Source organism: Equus caballus, chromosome 2 (assembly GCF_041296265.1).
Source record: "Equus caballus isolate H_3958 breed thoroughbred chromosome 2, TB-T2T, whole genome shotgun sequence".
Classification (NCBI taxonomy): Eukaryota; Metazoa; Chordata; class Mammalia; order Perissodactyla; family Equidae; genus Equus; species Equus caballus.
The window spans coordinates 46,635,595-46,656,141 of NC_091685.1; the positions used below are offsets into that span (position 1 = coordinate 46,635,595).

The following is a 20,547-nucleotide window of genomic DNA, read 5'->3' on the forward strand; positions in this document are numbered from 1 at the left end:
GTGAGGAGATGCTCTTGGCCTTGTCTGTCCCTCTTCTCTGAGGCAGCCTCGGGGCTTGGGAGGGACCCAGCGGTCTCCCCAGAGTGGACGTGGCTTCTGCAAGGATCAGATGGCCCTGGAGGTCCAGACAGAGACCCTGGCCTCCTGGGGTTAGTTTGGTGTCATTTCTGGAACACCAGGCGCATTCTCAGAGTGTGGACTGGTGGCAAGATCTCTATGTGTGGGAGGCAGTGCCTGGCGGGCAGGCTCGGGGGACAGCCAGGAGGAGCCTCACCTGGTGCCGCCTTGTCACCCTTCAAAAGTGTGCTCAGGGCTGGAGTTTTAGGACAGGAGACTTGGAGGGGGGCGTTTTCATGGGGACAGTGGTGGGAACTGCAGAGTGGAGTCATGGTGGATGGCGTGGACCTGCCGGATTGCTGAGCCGAATTAGAAACATCAGCTCTGTGCGGCCCCTGTGTCGTCCCCCAATAGCTGCGTTTCCCACACAGCCGAGGACTTGCCCCTCGAAATCATGTTTTCTCCCAGGGGAGCCATGTGGAGTGGAATCTTCTACTGTCCCTTTGAGCCGAACACAGCCCTCCCCTGTGAGGCGCGGTCATCGGTTAGGGCCTGTTGTCCAGGCCAGGGTGCCCGAATACCCCAGGCTCTCTGCTGGTAGACATTCATGAGCGAAGAGCATCTGTCCATCTGTCTCCCCTCTTCTCTGGTCCGGGAAGCTGGCCACCGGGTTGGCGAGACCGGTGTCTGAAGGTGTGGCCTGGCCTGAGGAACACGTGCCCGTGCCTGGTGCTCTAGGGCCACTCTGTCTCTGTGTCTCTTGGGCAGTCAGGTCCCTCCTGGCGTTATCCTTGCACACAGATGTCTGAGGCAGCCTCTGCCTCCTGCCTTCCTCCCGGTCTGTTTTGTCCACCTCAGTCACTGCCCAGGTTGGTGGAAGTGGGCCTGGAGGGAGGGATGAGGGACGAGGCAGCCGGAACCTTCTTGATACCTCTGCGTCCCTGCAGCAGGAGCTGACCCTCCTGAGGGTCAGCCCCCTGGGCCTCCAGCCCTGGGGAGGTTTTTCCAGCCCCTGCACCTCCCAGCTCAGCTCCTGGGGCAGCTCCCTGGCCTTCAGTCACTTTCCTGTGGCCTGAGCCGTGGTGCCAGGGGGAGGAGCACGTGTCCTGCGCAGGTGCGGGTCATCCCGTGGTCTCGGGTGTGGAGTGTCCTCCTGGAAGCGGAGTGCCTAGGCCGTCCGCGAGGTCCTGTGCTTGTGAGGTCTGCTGTGCTGGCCTCCTGTCTCCCTGGCACAGGGAGCCCATGGGGGGACCCCAGGCTGACACCCCCTGCACTGGTTTCCTGGGGCTACTGAAACCAATACCACAATAGACATTTGTTCTCTCCCAGTTCTGGAGGCGGGAAATCGGAGATCGATGTGTCGGCAGGGCCACACTGCTGCTGAACCCTCCTGGGGAGGACCCTTCCTTGTCTGGTCCTTCCAGCCTCTGGTGGCTGCCAGTGCTCCTTGGCTCATGGCCGCCTCCCTCCAGCCTCTGCCTCCTTGCGTGTCTTTGACCAGGACCCCAGGCACTGGATTTAGGGCCCTGCTTATCCAGGATGGTCTCATCTGGATCCTTAACTAGTGACATCTGCAAAGACCCTCTTTCCGGATAAGGTCACATTCTGAGACTCTGGATGGACATAAATTTTGGGGGGACAGTGTTCAGCCCAGGACGTACCCCCTGGCCTGCCCTCTCTTAGGCTCTTCCTCTGAAGCCTGTGCAGGGGTGTCTCATGAGGTAGCAGTTTCTCCTTTTGGCCTCATGGGCCGCAGAGGAGGGGCTGCATTGCCCTGAGAGCATTTCTGGATTTGGCCTTACGATGAGTGTGTGCTCCACGCTCAGGCTGGAAAGGCACTAGGAAGCAGGCGTCCCCTGACCTGAGTCTGCTCCCCCCGCAGCCACTGCACTGGCTGAACCACTGTTCCCTGTGTTCTGGCTGACCCCCGGCAGCTCCCCACATTTCCACTGACCCCCGGCTGCTCCCCACATTTCAACTAACCCCCAGCTGCTCCCCACATTTCAACTCACCCCCGGCTGCTCCCCACATTCTGGTTGCCCCGGAGGTGGTGGCTCTTCCTCCTGAGCAGGCCGGCCAGGCCTCGGGGATGGGCCCTGCCTTCTCTCCACTCTGCTTCTGCAGGCGTGGGTGAGGGGCTCTGGGAGTGTTGCAGGCCTGGTCTGAGAAGGAGGGTCTTGGGTCTGGGCCCTGGCATCTGGGCTGAGGGCAATGTCCTCAGTGAGGGGGCTGAGCTGGGGTCTTGGGGCCACCACAGAGTAGGTGGTGTTAACACAGGGTACTGGCTGTTAACCCTCGGCCCTGTGTCCCTGCCTAGATGTGGATGAGTGCCAAGTACACAACGGTGGCTGCCAGCACAGGTGTGTGAACACGCCAGGCTCCTACCTCTGTGAGTGCAGGCCTGGCTTCCGGCTCCACGCAGACGGCAGGACCTGCCTGGGTAAGTGCCCCTGCAGCCTCGGGAGTGGCCGCCCCTCCTCCGACCTCGGCCTGGTCCCTGCACTCCTGGGCTGAGAGGCCTGCTGCAGCCTACCGGCTCAGCGACAGCTGCTGTTGTCGCAGCTCCATCCTGCTGAGTGTGGTGTGCACGGAGCCCGATGGCTGGCCTGCCTTGGGCCTTGCCAGCTCCACTCTGACGGGGGAGGCTCAGGCAGGTGAAAGAAGGTGTCCTGAGCCATGCCGGAGCTGGCCCCTGTGATTCTGGGCCCCTGTGACCTTGAGCACCCTCTGCAGCCACACCTGAATCCTGCTGGGGTGCTAAGACCATCTCCCCGGCGGGGGAGGGGGGGCCTCTCATGACTTGAGGAGGAGCCCCTGGGCCGCCATCCTATTGAGGGTCCTCTGCAGCAAAAGCCGCGGTGGTGGGTCAGCAGGGACCCGGGCCTGGTTGTGCTGTCCCCAACCTCAGGGGAGTCTCAGTTGCTCACTGGGTGGTGGGGGATGCTGGCCAGAAGGCCTGGCTTGGGGCAGGGGCAGTGTGAGACCACCCTTGGCCTGCAGAGCTGGGCTTCCTGGACCCAAATCCCCCCACCCCAGCTTTGAGGGACTAGGGGATTGGGTTGTGGCAGGCGGGGATAACAGAGAAGGGGTAACTGAGAAGTGGGACGCCAACACTTGGTTCCTCTGCAGGGTCTTTTTGCTGTGAGAAATGGGCTCAGTGGAGGCGCTGTGGCCACAGACTCCTGCCCCTGCCAGCTGGGGAGAGTTATGGGGAGAGAAGGGGAGAGCACCAGGTGGCCACTGAAGCCGTGGGTGGAGGGGCTAGAGGCCAGGGCTTTGGTGTTGGGCAGTCAGTGTCCACGCCTCACCCTCCCTTGCCCCTCTCCTGGCTGGCTCTGGACACAGGTGCCTGAGGCACAAGACTGACCCCTCCCTGATGGCCACTGTGTCTGGGAGGCTGTGTAGAAGTGGTTCTCTTTCTGCCCTGGGGATCCAGAGCGGCCGGGCGGGCTCTGAGCGCCTTCTTCCTGCATGCCTTGCTGCCATGTGGCAGGGCGGCCTGCCAGCCCTGGGGGGCCCTCCCTGCACACACTCGCACATGTCCCGGCCGCCGCTCGGGAGGAAGCAACTGGCCTGTGAAGTTTCTCTGGGTCGGAAAGTGGAAACAGATGCAGGAATGTTGTGATGTGCTTCAGACAAATACGACACGGGTGTAGCCCCCAGCTGCTGCCTCCTGGGGCGGGAGAGGAGCTTCTGGAGCCCATAGCCATGGACTATGGCCTTGGGGTTCTCTGGTCCCCCAGGCGTCCCAGGTGTCCTTCCCACACCTCTCCTCTGGGGCAGGTTCTCTTTGGAGAAGGGTGTCCCTTGGGGCCGGTCTGGGGGGCCAGGTGGGGACTTGTGAGTGCCCAGTGCTCCCTTCTTGCTGTCGACGCCCCTGGGAGGGGCCTGGGACGCCCCCTCCCCATCTCCCTAGTCTCGCCCATCTGTGCTGCTGGTGGCCTTCACTGAGAGGCCAGAAAGGAGGAGGGCTGGGTGGGGATGGGTGAACAGCATGTGAAGGGGAGGGGGCCCTTCAGAGTTTTGGAGGGACTGGTAGTGGCCTTGAGCTGCTGGCTTCGGGAAGCCTGGGAGGGATGCCCCTCAGCCTTGCCCCTGGCCCTGCCCAGCCCACAGTGGACCTGACGTGCTGGCCTGGGGTGGGTCAGGGTGGCCGGGCATCTCAGATCCTGGAAGACAGACTTCCAACTCAGGGCTGGTGGAGGGTACTGCCCGGCCCCTACAGGCTGCTGGACTCTCCTGGGGCTCTGAGGGGGTGGGGCTGAACTTCCCGCCACTGGGAGGTGTGGGGCCTTCCCTGCTTCTCTGGGACTCCCAGTGTGCAGGGTGTGGGAGGAGCCAGTGCATTGTCCAGGGTCACAGTGGCACCTTCTGAGTCCAGACTGCCCTGGGCCTCAGCAGACGTTATAGGAAGAATCAGTCTGGGAGCCATGCGCTCTGTACCTTCCCCTCGCCCACACAGGCCAGGGGGGCTGGCTTCACAGCTGGGGCACAGCCACTCTGGACCCTCCCTGGGGCCTGCTGGGGTCCCCTTGTGGGAGGGGTGCTTGAGCTCTCCTGGAGCTTTGCAGGCAGGCAGGGAGCAGGCCCAGGCACCTCCTTGCCCCTGGCCGCCTGGTGTGAGGATGATAAACATGCTGGAGGTTGGGTGTGGAGAAAGTGCCCGCAGGGATGTGACAGCCTTCCAGGGTACAGGGCGGGATTGCCCTGTGTGCTGGACCTTTCAGGGTGGTGCCACATCATGGGGCCCTAAGGGATCTGGAAAGTCCTCAAAGGAGGCAGGCTTGAGGGGGTGCTTTAAAACACACAAAGGAGGCCTTGAAGCAGTCATCAAATTAGCTTCTGAGGCAGGGAGAGGACAGGAAAAACACAGCCTTCTTTCATCCCTCCCTTGCAAAAGAAATTAGAGAAATAAAACAGGAAAGGTTTCAATTATTAAAAGTGAGAATATGCAAGAAGGATTTTGCCATTGGCCCCAAGGCCCCTGAGCACCGAGTGTCCCACCCTGGCCGCCCCCTGGCCAGCCTGGCCCCAGGAGAGGCAGAAGCAGCCAGGCATCCTGGGGTGCCCTAGGGCCCTCCTAGGTGTGTCCCCCAGGCTCTGGGGTGGCCCAGGGCTGGTGCACCCTGCTTCTCACCCTAGGGGCACAGAGCCGACTCCGTCTGTCCCCTACTTGTGGAAAGTGGGGCCTGCAGAGCAGTGGCTGGTGACATGTCTAGGAACGTCATTCTTGCTTTTCTTCAGCACCTTGCAGAGCACCAGTGTGTGAACCTGCAGAGGAGACCAGCTCCTGGGTCTGCAACATGGCGCTGGGGAGCCCTCCTCCTCTGGGTGACTGGGCACTCTGAGCCAGTGGCACCTGCCCAGTAGTCCCTTTTGGACCCTGCCCTTGGACATGGCTGCTTGCCCATGTTCCCCAGGGTGAGCAACACACCCGGGGCCAGTCTGAGGAACCGGGATGTCACTGGGTCAAGCAGCATGGGGTCCTTCCAGGCCAATGCCCTGCACTGGCCTCTTGGAAGAGTGGGGCTCTCCATCCTCCTCCCCTCGCCTTAGGCCTGTCGGGCCTTTTGGACAGATGCGGTGGGGAGGACTCTGCTGTCAGCATGCATGCCCCTGGTGGCCTGGCTGCCTCTCCCGTGTCCTCTGTCCCTGGAGTCAGATGGGCCTGACTGTGTCCACAGCATGAGGAGGGTCTCCCCAGCCACTCCTTCCCTTAGGGCTCTGCCATGGTGTGATGTGTGGCCTCAGGACAGACACTCCCCTCAGGCCTGGGTCTCCCCGTGGGGGCTGCACAGGGGCCTCAAGCCCGCTATTCCCTCCACTCCTTGGAGAGGAGACCCTGGGGAGGCCACTTGGTCCCCTAGAGGCTGCTGCTGGCAGCGCATGGGGCGGGTACCAAAACCACAGGCCGCAGAGAGATGGAGACGGCAAGACTTGTGTGCAAGACTGCAGATGCAGCTCCTTGACTGTTTCCCGATCCCCTTCGAATGGAAACAGGCAGCAGGACGGGGAGAGGGGAGGGCGGCCCCGTCCCGCGAGTCTGCCCTGGGAAGTGGGGGCTTTTCCTGAAACCAGGACCCCAAAAATGCAGCCTGCCAGCACCCAGGGCGTGGTGGCATGGCCCCCCACCTCCCCCCCGCCAGGATAGCCAGGGGTGGCCGCAGACTGTGGGCTGGGCACAGAAACCCAACGAGGAAGCGAGGGCTAACTGGGGCCGTGCGTGGAGGCGGGCCATGGGATTAGAGTCGGGTGTGAAAGGAGGGTGGAGCTGGATTCCAGCCGAGGCGTGTGTGGGGTTGGGTGACAGGGGAGGAGTGAAGGATGGGGATGGGCGCCAAGGGGCTGCTGCAGAGCCTGGGGTTCACACCTCTGAGTGCCTCATCCCAAGGTGGGCAGGTGCTGGGCAGGACGGCCAGCACAGCCTGGTCCTGGGTGCCCGCTTGTGCTGTGCTGAAGGCCTATCTTTGGTGCTTTCTCGGGCTGGGACTGAGGAGCGGGGGCCGGTTGGTGGTGTGTAGTCTGTGATGTTGGCGCCAGTGCCAGCCCCTGGCTCTTGGGCCAGGGTGGCTGCTTACATGGCTGCAAGTTGATCTTGCCTCTCATGGAACACGGAAGCCCCGTCCCGGGGTGGGGGATGGGGCAGGAGGCATAAGACAGAGCAGTAGGTGACCCATGAGCTGCCTGGGGACCCGGGGGGTGGGCAGAGCCCAGGTGAGTTTCCCCTCCTGGCTGAGCCGGGCGGGCCACCCTCTTCCTGACCTGCCATCCTGGCCCTGTCCCCAACAGATGGCTTCCTAGAAGGAAAGGCAGTGGGTGGCCGCTGACCACACATGGTGTGAAGCTCTTGGGACCTAGAAACCAAGCCAGTGATTTGAGGGCAAGCCAGTGAAACTGAGGGCAGTGATTGCAAAACCTCGTGAAGCCAGCCCCAAAACCGCCTGGTTGGGTTTGGCGGCTGGAGCAGAGTGGGCTGGTGGGCTTGGCCCCTGGCTGACAGGCTTGCCCTCCTGCTGGCTGGCCTGGCACCAGCACAGCCCCTTGGATGACCGGCTCGGGCTGGCAGGCGTGCTGGGCTGGGATGCCGGGCCTTGCAGCAGAGCTGCCCTCAAGGTCGGCTGTCCACAGCTGGCACCTGCCACTTCCTCCATGGCACTCAGGTGCACCCGCTGCCCCGAATCTGTGCCCGGGTCTCAGGTGCTGCCACCTGCTCCTCTGCGATGGGGGACAAACTGGCACAAGCAGGCCCTGCACCCTGTAGGACGTTTGTTTCTAAGGTCCAGTGTCCGCTTAGGTAAGGCCCCGTTCCCTTGGGTGTGCTGGACGCCTTGCCCCTGAGGCTCCTGGGAGGAGGCGGAGTTGCAGCCCAGCTCTGTTAGACCCCGCGAGTCCCCTGGCTGAGGCCCCGTGTCCTGGGATTTGCAAACTGGGGAGTGAGGGTGTCTTAGCCAGCTCAGGAGGCTGTAACAAATGCCACAGGCTGGCTAGCTTAAACAACAGACATTTATTTCCTCACAGTTCTAGAGACTGGAAGTTCCAGACTGTGGTGCCAGCCAATTTGGTTCCCCCTGAGAGCTTTTTTCCTGGCGCCTTCTCTGTGTGTCCTCATATGGCAGAGGGAGAAAGAGAGAGGGGAGCGAGAGATCTTGTGTCTTTTCCTACAAGGACACAAGTCCTGTTGGATCAGGGCCCCACCCTTATGACCTTGTTTAACCTCATTACCTCCATAAAAGCCCCCCCCCCCAAATGCAGACACGTTGGGGGCTGAATTTTAGAGGGACACAAGCGTTCAAGCCATTAGGGGCTGTGAAAGCCCTAATCTCCCATTTTCAATGGGTGCTCTCAGCTTTGCTTCAGGTCTGAGCGTGGTCCTGACTTGCATGACTGCCAGGGAAGGGGTCACTGGGACATGGGTCTCATGGCCTGATCTCATAGTGACCTGGGGGCCTGGAAACTTCACCACCAGCTCTGGGCACTGGGCACACAGAGGCTGGCCCTCCCCTCAGCCACACAGCTCAGCGCTTAAGAAAATCTATCTCGTTCAGCTTTCCGGGAATCCGTGGCACGGGACGTGCACGATGACGCTGGGCTTGGCGCCTGCTGTGCACAGCTTGGAAGCATCTGGAATGGTAGAATTTGTGCAGAGCGATGAGAGACGGACTTGGGAGGGTGCAAGGCTGCATGGGGGGCCCATACCCCCTCCACCTGCGCCCACCTGTCTGTGGTTTCTCTCCCGGTGGGCCTGGTGCTGGATCGTCCCGGGGCCCATCTGGGGTCTGCCCATCTGGAACGGCTCCTTTTCAGCACTGCACAGCTCCCCAAGTCCTTCTTGTGGCCACGGTGCCTGTCCAGCCGGCCTGCCTGCCCGGGCTCCAAGCCCCTCTCTCTGTGCCTGGCTGGCTGTGCCAGGAAGGGCTTCTGGTTCCTATTAGGAGTCCTGAGCAGGGATGAGGGTGTCAGGAACACAAACAGAGCTGCAGGAGTGGGGCCAGGTCAGGTTGTGCTCTGAGCCTCTGAGCGATGTGGTGGCTTAGCAGAGCTGTCTCAGGTGAGGCAGGCGGGACCTTGGAGGTCAGTGCAGAGTCGGGGCCTGGTGTAGGTGGGTGGAGAGTGGGCTCAGAGTCTGACGGGGACGTGAGTTGGTGGCTGCCCTGCTTGCCTCAGTTTAGCCCAGGCCTCGAGTCTCTGCTGCTTCTCCCCCTACGTGGCAGGGCTGGGTGGAGCCAGGAGACAGAGCTGTCACAGCCACCTCTGGGCATCCTCCCACCCCTGCAGGGCTAGCTTGGCCCCAGGAGGGGACCCTAAGCACAGCTCCCCACCCGCATGCTGCACGTGGGGAAATGCGGCAGTGACCTGAGTGTTGTGTTTGGCTTTCTTCAAACAAACTTGCTTTGAAGGAAGCTTTGCTTCTGGCAGACAGCGTGGCCGAGGCCTCCCCAGAGCCCTGAGGCCATTCACGTCCCCTGTGTGTGGACGCTGTGGCTGCTCCCAGCTCTGCTGGCCTCTGAGCTCCTGCCTCTGAGGGTCCAGGCGTGCTGGTCCTGGCTGCTACACAAAATGACAGTGAACGGCCTCCGCAGGTTGGGCCAAGGCCGGCGGTCCCCCAGGGTCTGTGATGACAACACGGGTGGCATCTCGGGGTGAAGCCTGGTCCCGCGGTGGCTGCAGTGTTTGAGTAACGGGACTCAGGTTTGCCCCAGGTCCAGGCCTGGGCGGTAGGCCGTGCCTCCCGGGGCACAGACACGGCACATTCTTGCCACTTCGCTTCGGAGGAGGGGCCGACTACCTCCCTAACCTCGAGGCCCCAACCAGACTCACAGAGCTGCAGGAGGCCCAGTACCCACCCGGGGTGCCCACCCTCACCCAGCGCGTCCTCCCCGGGCATGGCCCCAGCCCATCCACCTGGTACACGGGCACCCACTTGACCAGCCTGACCCACAAGGCCTGATCCTGTAGGGGCCTGAGCGGGAAGGCCTGGACCCTGCCTCCTGGGACTGAGATGCTGGTTCCTGGCTCTGAGGTCTCACTGAGTACTGTTCCCCATGGCCACCAGGAGGAGTGGGGACTGTGTGAGTTCAAGTAGGGGGCAGGGCCCGGGTTGGCAGAACTACACTGGTCCACTGGGAGCTGGGGGCCAGGCCTCTGGGCCACGATGGCCGTCCATGGCAGCACCATGCCACCCCTCCACCCTGGCCTGATGACCAACATAGGGCAATGTCTGGGCCTCCACCACCCCCTGCTGGCCTGCCACCTCCTCGAGCCTGCTAGCCTGCTTGGCCTGTGAGCCCTGGATGCCCTGGCTCTCAGTGGGGCCCTGATGTCCTGCATTCTGTACTGGGTGGCGTTGGGCTTCCATTGCGGTGGGCAGTCTGCTCTGCGAGGCCTCTCTATGCCTGTCCTCGGGCAGGCTGGGGCCGGAGGATCCAGAGACGGACCATGGTCCTGCTACACTGAGTGTGGGCCGGGAAGCAAAGCCAGGCCCATGGACCAATAGCAACAGTGTCGCCCTCTCAAAGCCCTGCTTCCAGGGCAGAGATGGAAAGGAGGAAGGGCCCAGTGTGGCCTGGAGGATCCTGGAGCCTTCCTGTAGGAGGTGGTCCCGGGTCATCCCCTGCTCTGGGCCTGCCCGTCCTCCTGGGCTGACCTGGGCTCTTCTCCGTGTCCTCAGTCATCAACTCCTGCGCTGTGGGCAATGGCGGCTGCCAGCACGACTGTGTCCAGCTAACGGTGACCCAGCACCGCTGCCAGTGCCGGCCCACATTCCAGCTCCAGGAGGATGGCAGGCGCTGTGTCCGTGAGTATGCCGCCAGCCCTGGGGCCCCATCCTCTCCGGACCCATAGGTCTTTCAAGGGACCCTGCAGCTGGAGCCGGGGCACATGCAGGACGTGCCTCCTCACTTGGCTTCTGGGGCTGGCAGGGGGGCCCAGGGGCAGTGGGGCCCCTGGGCTGCTGAGAGGTGGTGGGGCATCATCCAGCCCCCAGCGCGGGTTGGGAGGGAGCCCCCTTGGCTGTGCTCTGGTGTTGCACATCTGTGGGGGCAAGAAGCTCAGGTATGGGAGAGACAGGAAGGGCATCCGACAGGTCCCTCAGGTCCAAGGCCCACCCTGGGCTGGTACAGGCGTGTGGGACCCAGGCCCTGGCCCTTGGGCAGAGGAGGCAGGCCAGGCCCCATTTCTCAAATTACCCTGGCGTCTCGGGGCTGCCTGTCACAGAAGGAGGGGGCTTTGCTGATGGAGGAGGTGGAGCAGGCTCAGAGGCCCCCTGAGATATGGAAATGGGGGGTCAGGGTGGGGCAGGTTCTGAGAGAGTCCCCCCGCCTAGCCTCCTGGGTCCCGGGCCAGGAGTGAGTGTGGGCTTGAGGCCAGCAGTGGGGGCAGAGTGGCAAGGGGTGATGGACCTGGGGGCCAGCTGGGCACCTCGGCTCCAACTGGGAGAACAGGTGCAGGAGGAGCTGGCCGGCGCCCTGCTGTCTTCTCTGAGTCCTCTTGGGGGATCTCAGGGGCTCCCACACCTGGGAGGAGGGTGACCCACAGGAGCAGGAGGGGCGAGAGTGCCAGGTGGGGGCCTCATGAGGGGCCCTGGGACAGGCACTCTGAGTCCACAGAGTCCCCTGCCTCCCACCCTGACCTCTCCCCTTTGCCTCCCTTCCTCTGGATCTGTGACCTTAGGGAGAAACCCGTGCACGGACCGGAATGGCGGCTGCATGCACACATGCCAAGCTCTCCGGGGCCTCGCTCACTGTGAGTGCCACGCGGGCTACCGGCTGGCAGCTGACCGCAAGGCCTGTGAAGGTAAGACGCCCCTCCCCATGCTCCGGCCCCCCCCTCCCCACCCCCAGGGTCAGCTGTGGAGGGACCGGGTCCTGCTGCACCGGCTTGTGTGAGAGGGCTGACCTGGGGTGATGCCCCGGCTCATCTCCTCTACTGGGGGCCAGGGGCCCGGCTGGGCAGCAGGGAGCTGGGGAGGAGGGGCAGGGACTCCCCCGGTGAGCTGCTTCCAGCCTGAGCCTCATTTCAGCCGGAGCAAGCAGGAGAGCTCAGGTGGCCTTTTTGCTTTTTGAATATTTCTTGTATTATCTAAGTAGTACCTGCTCGTTAGGGGAACAGAAGAGCTGAGGAAGCATCACCCTGAGCCCGGATGACATCCCCATGTTGGCTTCCAGTTATTTTTTCGGGTTGTTTGTGAATACGCAGATTAGAATCACCCGGATCCCAATTGGGTGCCACTTTCTAGAACGTGCTTCTGTGTCCTTGGCCGCAAGGTGTCTGCTGGGCGACTGTGCATGTTTGTTAGTTACCCCTCCCAGGACTCTCTGGTGCCCGACTCCTGTTACACACAGCTTGGGATGAGCAGCCTCAGGGAGGGGTCTGCGCGCATCGCTGTCACCCTTGGGCGAGTCTCTAAGGAGATGGGGGTGTGTCCAGGGCAGGCAGCAGTCAGAGAGATGGGGCCTGCGGGCTGCAGAAGCCCAGTGGTCCCACATGTCACCAACACCAGGAGGGAGCATTTTAGGAATCGTTGCCAAAGTGAAAGGTGCCCCCTGTCGCTCTGGGTGCAGGTGGCTTTGGTGGGCTCAGCAGGAGATGGGCTGAGGGTCAACTTCTTCATCCCAGGGAATCTTAGGGGATGTGACCGAAGCACTGGTCGGGGACACCAGGGTTCAGGTCCTGACAGCCAGCGCCATGCAGCTGTGGGAACGCACCTGGATGTCAGCGGCCATGTGCTTCTTCCCCCTGTCCCCAGAGGCAGGTGGTGAAAGGCCGGGCCCTGGACACGGCTTGGTGAGAGTAGGGTGGGCGCCACTGAGGGACCGTGGGCGCAGAGAGGAGGAGCCTGTTGGCAAAGCTGCTGGCGGGGCCCGAGTGCGAGCTGGTGGGGCTCCAGAGCAGACTTCCAGCTGTGCCCTCCTCGGCCTGGGCGGGAGTGTGGTTCTGCACCCGAACTTGTGGATGAAAATACAGCTCAGCGGGCCGGCCCCAGTCATGGAGCCATGGAACGGGAAGGTGGGAGAGGGCACTGGGTGGCCCCCTCTTGGCACAGGGGGCCCGAGCCCTGACCCTCTGGTGAGGACCCCTCCACACCCAGGCACCACCCCTGGGGGCCGCATCTCCCAGGCTAGTGGTTCACAGCTCTCCCCTTGATCTCTCCCATCCAGACGTGGATGAATGTGCCATGGGGCTGGCCCAGTGTGCCCACAGCTGCCTCAACACTCATGGGTCCTTTAAGTGCGTGTGCCACGCAGGCTATGAGCTGGGTGCCGATGGCCGGCAGTGCTACCGTGAGTGGACACTGGGCAGGCATTGGCACCATGGGGCATGGAGGTGCCTGGGGGTGGCAGCACTGCTCCCCGGTCTCCCACGGACTGCCAGCTTGCTTTGGCCAAGGGCAGTGCTAGCCTGGGAGCTGCAAGTGGGTCCCAGGAGGTCAGGGGAAGATGATGGGGTCTGGGGAGGTCAGGGGAGGATAGAGGGTCCAGGGAGGGCAGGGGAGCATGGGGGGCCCGCAGGAGGGTACAGGTTCCAGAACCTGCCTAGCTCAGGAGCTCTGTGTTTCCAAGCAGAGTGGGCCTGGGGGTCCCGGGCTGGCTGCTGGGGTGGGGGAGGACCCTGTCCCACATCCTGGTGGTGGGTTTCATCACAGGGATCGAGATGGAGATAGTGAACAGCTGTGAGGCTGACAACGGCGGCTGCTCCCACGGCTGCAGCCACAGCAGCACAGGGCCCCTCTGCACCTGTCCCCGCGGCTACGAGCTGGGCGAGGACCAGAAGACTTGTATCGGTGCGAGCCGGGTCCTTCCAGACCGCCCCATCCCCCCGAACCAGGGACCCGCTGCTGCCCCGAGTCTGTGGATTGGTTTGACGCCATGACATGGAAGCCCCCAGTCTTGCTCTCTCTGCCCTGGGCCAGGGGTGTGGTCCGAGGGTGGGCCTGGCGAGAGCCCCCACTGAGGCCCCGCCAGGCACACCCCATTGTCCATCAGCACCGCCTCCTCCAGCTCTGCTCAGTCACTTAGTTAAATCCCCATGTGCTTAGAGGAGCACCCGAAATGCTGTGGTGTGCGAGAGTCCTCTCTTCTTGGGGAGACCCTGCCCCCAACATGGACCCCACACCACCCTCCAGCCCCGTCTGGCCCCCACAGCAGGGGGTGGCCTTGGGGCCGTGATGTTTGTCCTCTCTGTGTCTGTGTACAGGACCAGAAGCGTACGTGGGTGCACATGCACACGTGTGTGGCCATGTGTGGGACTGTGTGCAAGCGTGCATGTACTGGTGGGCGTGGGCAGGGCGTGTGTGCAGGTGGGCGCCTGGGTGCCAGCCGGGCTCGGGTGTGTGCCCGCAGATGTGGACGACTGTGCCGACTCGCCGTGCTGCCAGCAGGTTTGCACCAACAGCCCCGGCGGGTATGAGTGTGGCTGCTATGCTGGCTACCGGCTCAGCACCGATGGCTGCGGGTGTGAGGGTGAGTGCCAGCCGGCTGGGGGGCAGCTGGGGTGGCCAGGGGAGAGGGCCACCCTAAGGAGGGACACGGGGTTGCTTCAGGTGCTGCTCTGCTTCACCTCTGGGCATTGCTTGAGCACCTGCTGTCTGCAGGGCATGTGGACCTGCCCTCCTGCTCCCCTACCTGTGGTCACAGGTCACTTTCCCGGGGCTGGGCCGGCCTCCCTTGGGCAGGGTGTCCACTCTCACTCTGACCCTGGGGACGGGAGGATGGCTGCAGCGTGGGCATCGCCCAGCAGGCATGTCCACCAGGCCTCAGTCTGGTGGCCAGAGCCGGGGTGGGAGGAGCCTCCCGCGTCCCCGACCTGTGAAGGATAGGCCACAGCAGCCCCGCGTTTGCCTGCAGACGTGGACGAGTGTGCCTCTGGCCGTGGCAGCTGTGAGCACCACTGCACCAACCTGGCTGGCTCCTTCCAGTGCTCCTGTGAGGCTGGCTACCGGCTGGACGAGGACCGCAGGGGCTGCACCCGTGAGTCCCCCCCTGTCCCCGCAGGGGTCCCCGGCTCCCGGTGCCCCATGCCCCTGCCTTCGTGGCATCTGTTCCTGGAGCCCCTGCACCCACCATCCTGTCTATATGGACCCCACCTCAGTGGGTCAGGCTGGGGGCAGCAGGGTGGGGGGAAGGGGCTGGCTGGACGGGCATCCTCTAGGGCAGAGTGTTACTCGGGGGTCCCCGTTGTCCAGCTTCTCTTTTGCCCAGATGAGAGAAGGGACATCGTCCCTGGGACTGAGGACAGTGTCCAGAGGGGCAGAGAGCTGCGCCTGTGCCCCCCACCCCCACCCCCCCATGCTCAGGATCCCTATGGCCAGGGCAGGAGCCAGGACAGCTGGGGAGGACATGACATGGGCCAGGTCCTCAGGGCCCAGAGGCTTCTCCGTCCTGAGAATTAGGGTCAGGGGTGCAGCTGGGACGACCTCTGGCAACCAGGGTGAGGAGAGGTGGTGGAGGCTATAGCTGGGGGCCCATGGGGTGGGGCACAGGCCCTGAGCTCCGTCTGGGTAGCCAGGGGCAGGGGACTCCAGTCCCGGGAAGGCAGGTGGGCAGCAGGAGTTCAGGGGCCTTTGTGCCCCTGCCCAGCCCTGGAGATGCCTGAGCTGGACCTGGACAGCCAGCTGCCCCTCGTGCGGCACCTCCCACACATCGCGGTGCTCCGGGACGAGCTGCCCCATCGCTTCCAAGACGACTACGTGGGGGCTGAGGAGGAGGAGGCGGAGGCCCGGGGTGAACACACGCTGGCGGAGAAGTTTGGTGAGAAGTGGGCCCAGCCCTGTGGCTTCTGGTCTCCAGGAAGACAGCCAGTGCCCCCTCGGGCCAGGCTGCTGCTCACCCTGCAGTCTTGGGCATGAAGAAGGACCTCTTTGATGGCCTTGTTTGACCAAGGCTCAGAGAGGTTAATCTGCTTGCTCAGTTTGCACAGCACATCCAGGGCTGAGCCTGGGCTGGATGGGGCCCCAAGCTCCTGGCTAGGGCCCTCCCAGGCCCTGGCATCCAGCTCCTGCACCCCACCTCGCCCACTTGGGGGCCTTCATGGGCTGAGGACGTCCCTTGTGCCCCCTTCTCTGGCCTGAGGCCCTGAGCTAGCCTCGATGCGCCTGAAGCCTGGTGGGGTTGGAGGCCAGGGGTCCAGCTCTGAGCCCCTCCTGGTCTGCCCCCAGTCTGCCTGGATGACGCCTTTGGCCAAGACTGCAGCTTGACCTGCGACGACTGCAGGAATGGAGGGACCTGCCTCCCAGGCCTGCCAGGCTGCGACTGCCCTGAGGGCTGGACCGGGCTCGTCTGCAATGAGAGTGAGGCTGCTGTGGGTGGGGGTGAGGGGCCATGAGCCAGACGCGCGGGAGCCCATTTGTTTTCTCTCCTCTGCTAGCCCTGGGCAGGGCGTCCATGCGGGGCCCTCCGTTCAGGCCTTCATTCACTCCATTCGGAGTCTGCTGACTGCCCGCCCTGTGCCAGGCTCGGTTCCAGGCACCTGGAGGTCCCGGGAACCAGCGAGGCGGGGGTCTCCACTCGCGGATGTCACCGTCAGCTGGTCCAGTGATAAGCAAGCCTCCAGCTCACTGAGATGATGGGGGGTTGCGCAGAGTGGCTGGTGGGTGGCCAGTCGTGCCTGTGTTCCAGATGGGGCAGCTACTTCCCCGGACTCCACGACACTGGTAGCTGGAGAGCATTTGGAAAGTGCTCTCCCAGCCTCTGTCTGGAGCCTGTTCTGCTCCCCTCCCAATGACCCCCGACCAGGGCTGTACTGGCGGTTTGGTCCCTAGGGCCGCAGTGACCTCTCTGCCTGTTGAAAGTGCTGGTTGAGAAGGTGGCTGTGTCGCAGCTCAGAGGGAGGATGTGGTGGTTGATTAGTGATGTCTGCCCTGTGCGTAGTGGGGGCACAGGCACGAGTCACCGGTGTGGCTCTGGGCAGTTGCTTCTGACACGGGAGGCTCACACCCCAGGTGTCTCGGTGTCTCTGGAGGGGCTTCTGGGCCCAGAGTCCTTTTGCGGGCTGGTGACCCTTGTGCTTCCCTGTCACCCCCTGCAGCATGCCCTCCAGACACCTTTGGCAAGAACTGCAGCTTCTCCTGCAACTGTCAGAATGGCGGGACCTGCGACCCCATGACGGGGGCCTGCCGCTGCCCTCCCGGTGTCAGCGGAGCCCACTGTGAGGACGGTGGGTGCAGTCCCTCCTGTCCCCCGGGGATTGTCCCTGGGGTGGAGGGGAGGCTGGAGGCACAAGCTCTCTGCTCCCCTCTCCGCTTCTCCTGGTGCCTTCCTTCCGTGGGAGGGGAGGGCACCACAGGTGAGGCCCTTTAGCAGAGAGGCGTGGAGTGTTCGTTGTTTGCTAATTCTCCTGGGGCCTCGTTAAAGCCTGGTGGTCTAGTGGTTAGGACTCGGGACTCTCACCCTGTGGCCCGAGTTCGAGCTCGTTTCCCCGTCAGGGAACTACACCCTCCGTCTGTGGGTTGTCACGCTGTGGTAGCTGCATGTGATGCTGAAAGCTCTGCCACTGAGGCTCCAAATACCAGCAGGGGCCCCACAGTGGACAGGCTTCAGCGGAGCTTCCAGGCTAAAACAGGCTAGGAAGAAGGACCTGGCCACTCCCCCAACAACTGGCCGGGAAAGCCCTGTGAATAGAAGCAGAACATTGTCTGATATAGCGCCAAAGGTGCATAAAAGAGCATTGTGTGCTGGGCACCGAGGGTGAGAGGATGGCACAGAAAGATGGAGCGGGGTTCCGCTCTGCTCTCCATGGGGTGCTGAGAGTCAGAATTGACTCCATGGCACTAACAGCAAAACTATAGCCGTGGTGAAGACTTGACAGAAAAATAGTACTTTCGGAATGGTTTCCTCTGTGAGGTAGTGAGCTCCCCATTCCTGAAAGAATTCAAGTAGAGCTATATGTTGTCTGAGTGAGATTTGCAGAAGGGATGCACCTCGGCCCGTGGCTGCATGGGATGACACCAGTGTCCTTTCTAACTCTGAAGTTTCAGCATCTCTGGAGGAATTAGAAAGTCCACATGCATAAGTTTCTCAGGTGACTAATGCCTCATGTTTAAGTCTTTAGAACTTTAAAATTCTGCCTCTTTTCCTGGAGAATGTAGCTAACTTATCAAGAACTTACCGCCTTGGCTGGTAGATGATAGCAGTCCATGGAACGTGTCCCCACTGCCTCTGGATGGCCCGTGTGAGCCCTGCAGGGCAGGGTTTGAAGTCCCAGGTCCAGTCCTCGCTCTGGCCAGCCTTCTCGGCTCGGTCAGCATCCCTGCCCTTCCTGGTCTGCTGAGGGCTGAGAACCCGCTGCCTGTTAGAAGCTTTGTGTGTGTGACGGGCCCTGAACAGACCCAAGGGACTCCTGGTGGATAAAGGCCCACATTGTAGTGCTTCTGCTTGTGAGGTGGCGTGGCTGCCTGAGACCTGGGTCTCAGTTGGGGTCCCGTGGGTACGAGGTACCTGTGCAGGTGAGCTTGAGGAGGTTAGTCCCAAGAGAGGCGTGGCAGGCCAGATTTCAGGGGTGGAAGGGCTCCTCGGGCCCCTGTATTAGTTTCTGAGACTCCGGGTATCCTGGGCTGGTGGCCACAACCCTCCAGTCTCTACCTCCATCTTCCCATGGCCTCCGTCTCTTCCTGTCTCCAGCCTCCCTCTCCTTTCTCTTCCAAGGACACCTGTGGGATTTAGGCCATCTTGGATAATCCAGGATGGTCCCACCAGACCCTTGAGACATGCACATACCTTGGGGTCACCATCCAGCCCCCTGCAGCCCTTCAGTAGGCAGGACTGGGGCAGGACTGCACCAGAGGGAGACGTTTCTAGAAGGAAAGCCAGAAGGCCTTCCCAGCCCTGGGTGCCTGAGTTGGGCCTGGGACCCTGGCCAGTTGAGGCTGTGTGTCCTTCCTCCTTTGAGATCTGGAGGTTGGGCTAGATGGACACCAAGGGACAGGAGTCAGGATGCTGTAGGTGTGGGTCAGACTCAGGCTATCTGGACGAGGTCTTTGTGCATCTCTCACGTGTGTGCTGAGGACATGCTTGGCCTCCTGCCCTGGCCACCTTCCAGGCCACAGACCCTGGGTGGAACAGCCCAGCCAGGGTGGACGGCTGTGTCCATGGGGCTCATCTTGTGCCTGCCCTGCCCTCCTGATGCCACGCCCACCCCCTGGGCCCTTCCCTGTCTGGGATGCAGGGTCCTCAGGCTACTGGTGGCCCCAAAGTCCTCCCGCTGTGCCCTGGAGGCCCAGACCACCCCTGGCTCATGTGCTGGGCACTGGGGCCCCTTGGAGCATCTCCTAGGGCATGGGGGCCATGTCCTGGGGGCGCTCAAGAGGCCCTGCCTTCCCGCAGGCTGCCCCAAGGGCTTCTATGGCAAGCACTGCCGCAAGAAGTGCCACTGCGCCAACCGGGGCCGGTGCCACCGTCTCTACGGGGCATGCCTCTGCGACCCAGGGCTCTACGGCCGCTTCTGCCACCTGAGTGAGTCCTGCTGCCTGCTGGCTGCCTGTGTCCGGGGAGGTGGAAGGGACGGCCTGTAGTATGGCCGAGCGCTCACCTTGTGCCTTCCTGCACGCGGTCCAGCATGTGTTGACTCTTCACCATTTGCACACAAGGACACGGGGCTCAGTGAGTTCCCTGGCTAGGATGTGGGGTCCACCCCGGGTCTCTGGACTCAAAGCCACATCCTCTGGGCTGCTCTGGCCTCTAGGGTGTCTGGGTGGACAGTTCCCAGCCTCCTGGGGCTTCCCAGCCCCAAATGGGCCAATGGGTGGGCTGCAGGCAGAGGCAGGGGCAGACCTCCCCCGGAAGCTTCTGGGGTGTAGGGCTTATCTTGGCTTTGGAATTTCCTGGCAGCAAGGGTGAGTCTTGAGCCCCAGTGGGGTCAACCCTCCCTGGAGTCCACGGACAGGCCGGGAGGCCAGGGGCGGTGGGCTGGTGGAGAAAAGGTGAATGACGAGGAGCGGACTCCAGCCCAGCAGCTCTCTGCAGTACCTCATAAAAGGATTATTTTGAGCAGAGAAACCCGGATCCTGAGGGTTTCCCCGCTGGGAAGTGGTGGGACCCAGGGCAAGTTCCTTCACTTCACTGAGACCCTGTTTCTCGTCTGTAAGGGGGGGCACAGTGTCCCAGTCTCCTGGGCACCAGTGGCTGGGCAGACAGTGCTGGCTCCGTGCTGGTCCCGGGGATGCAGCTCAGGAGGTGGGGGCAGAAGGCCCTGGGACTGGGGAGGGCTGGCATGCAGGGCGCAGGCCCCCTCACGGTTCTGTGGGTGCAGCCTGCCCGCCGTGGGCTTTCGGGCCGGGCTGCTCGGAGGAGTGCCGGTGTGAGCAGCGGAACACGCGTGCCTGTGACAGGAGGGACGGCAGCTGCTCCTGCAAGGCCGGCTTCAGGGGCGAGCGGTGCGAGGATGGTGAGTGCAGGGGTGCGGGGGGGAGGGCCCCGGGGCCGGCTGAACCCTGCAGGCCATTCTCTCCTCGCCCCCTGCAGAGTGCGAGCCGGGCTCCTTTGGGCTGGGGTGCCGGCAGACGTGCGCCTGCCCTCTGGGCGCAGCCTGTGACCCCGTCAGCGGTGAGTGTGGGAAGCAGTGTCCGGCTGGCTACCGCGGGAAGGACTGTGACCAAGGTGAGTGATGGCCTCTGTGTCCAGGATCTGGGTAGGGTGCAGGTCGTGGGGTTCATGATGGGCACTGGGCACCGGAAGCTGCAAGCTGGAGGCCAAGTCAGCCCTGCAGCCTGGCCTGGGGGGCACCTTTAACTGCCGCGTCACTGTCCTGGACCAGCAGTGACACAGCCGCTGTCTGTGCCTGTGTGCCTGCGAGGGCTGCTCGGGTGGGAGCTGGTGTGTGTGCCCAGGGCCTGGCCCAGAGAAGGGGTCGATGCCTCTCCGAAGTCATTCACTCGCTCACTCACTCATTCATTCCATGGGAGCATACTGAGCTGACGTTGGGGTGCCAGAGCCCCTTCTGGATGGCCTGAGTGAGCTGGACAAAGCCAGCTGCCTCTGGCGGTGGTGGCTCAGAGTGAAG

At 62.9% G+C, this 20,547-nt stretch overlaps 1 protein-coding gene across 50 annotated transcripts in view; it reads left to right on the forward strand.

The window, feature by feature from the left end:
• The window catches only part of MEGF6 (multiple EGF like domains 6), a 102,431-nt gene that overhangs the window by 67,988 nt on the left and 13,896 nt on the right, over window positions 1-20,547 (forward strand). For 28 of the 50 annotated variants that reach the window (XR_011433706.1, XR_011433711.1, XR_011433710.1 and 25 more), the window contains exons 5-17: window positions 2,375-2,497; window positions 10,226-10,351; window positions 11,227-11,349; window positions 12,714-12,836; window positions 13,199-13,336; window positions 13,896-14,015; window positions 14,400-14,522; window positions 15,132-15,302; window positions 15,710-15,862; window positions 16,579-16,707; window positions 18,873-19,001; window positions 19,798-19,932; window positions 20,010-20,144. Coding sequence is in view for 45 of the 50 variants with exons in the window: in XM_023635932.2 (XP_023491700.2) it covers window positions 2,375-2,497; window positions 10,226-10,351; window positions 11,227-11,349; window positions 12,714-12,836; window positions 13,199-13,336; window positions 13,896-14,015; window positions 14,400-14,522; window positions 15,132-15,302; window positions 15,710-15,862; window positions 16,579-16,707; window positions 18,873-19,001; window positions 19,798-19,932; window positions 20,010-20,144 (1,728 nt within the window). In the remaining 5 variants the exon portion in view is untranslated. The remainder of the gene's footprint in view (window positions 1-2,374; window positions 2,498-10,225; window positions 10,352-11,226; window positions 11,350-12,713; window positions 12,837-13,198; window positions 13,337-13,895; window positions 14,016-14,399; window positions 14,523-15,131; window positions 15,303-15,709; window positions 15,863-16,578; window positions 16,708-18,872; window positions 19,002-19,797; window positions 19,933-20,009; window positions 20,145-20,547) is intronic. The other 22 variants (XM_023635940.2, XM_070254290.1, XM_070254292.1 and 19 more) reach the window with 1 other exon arrangement.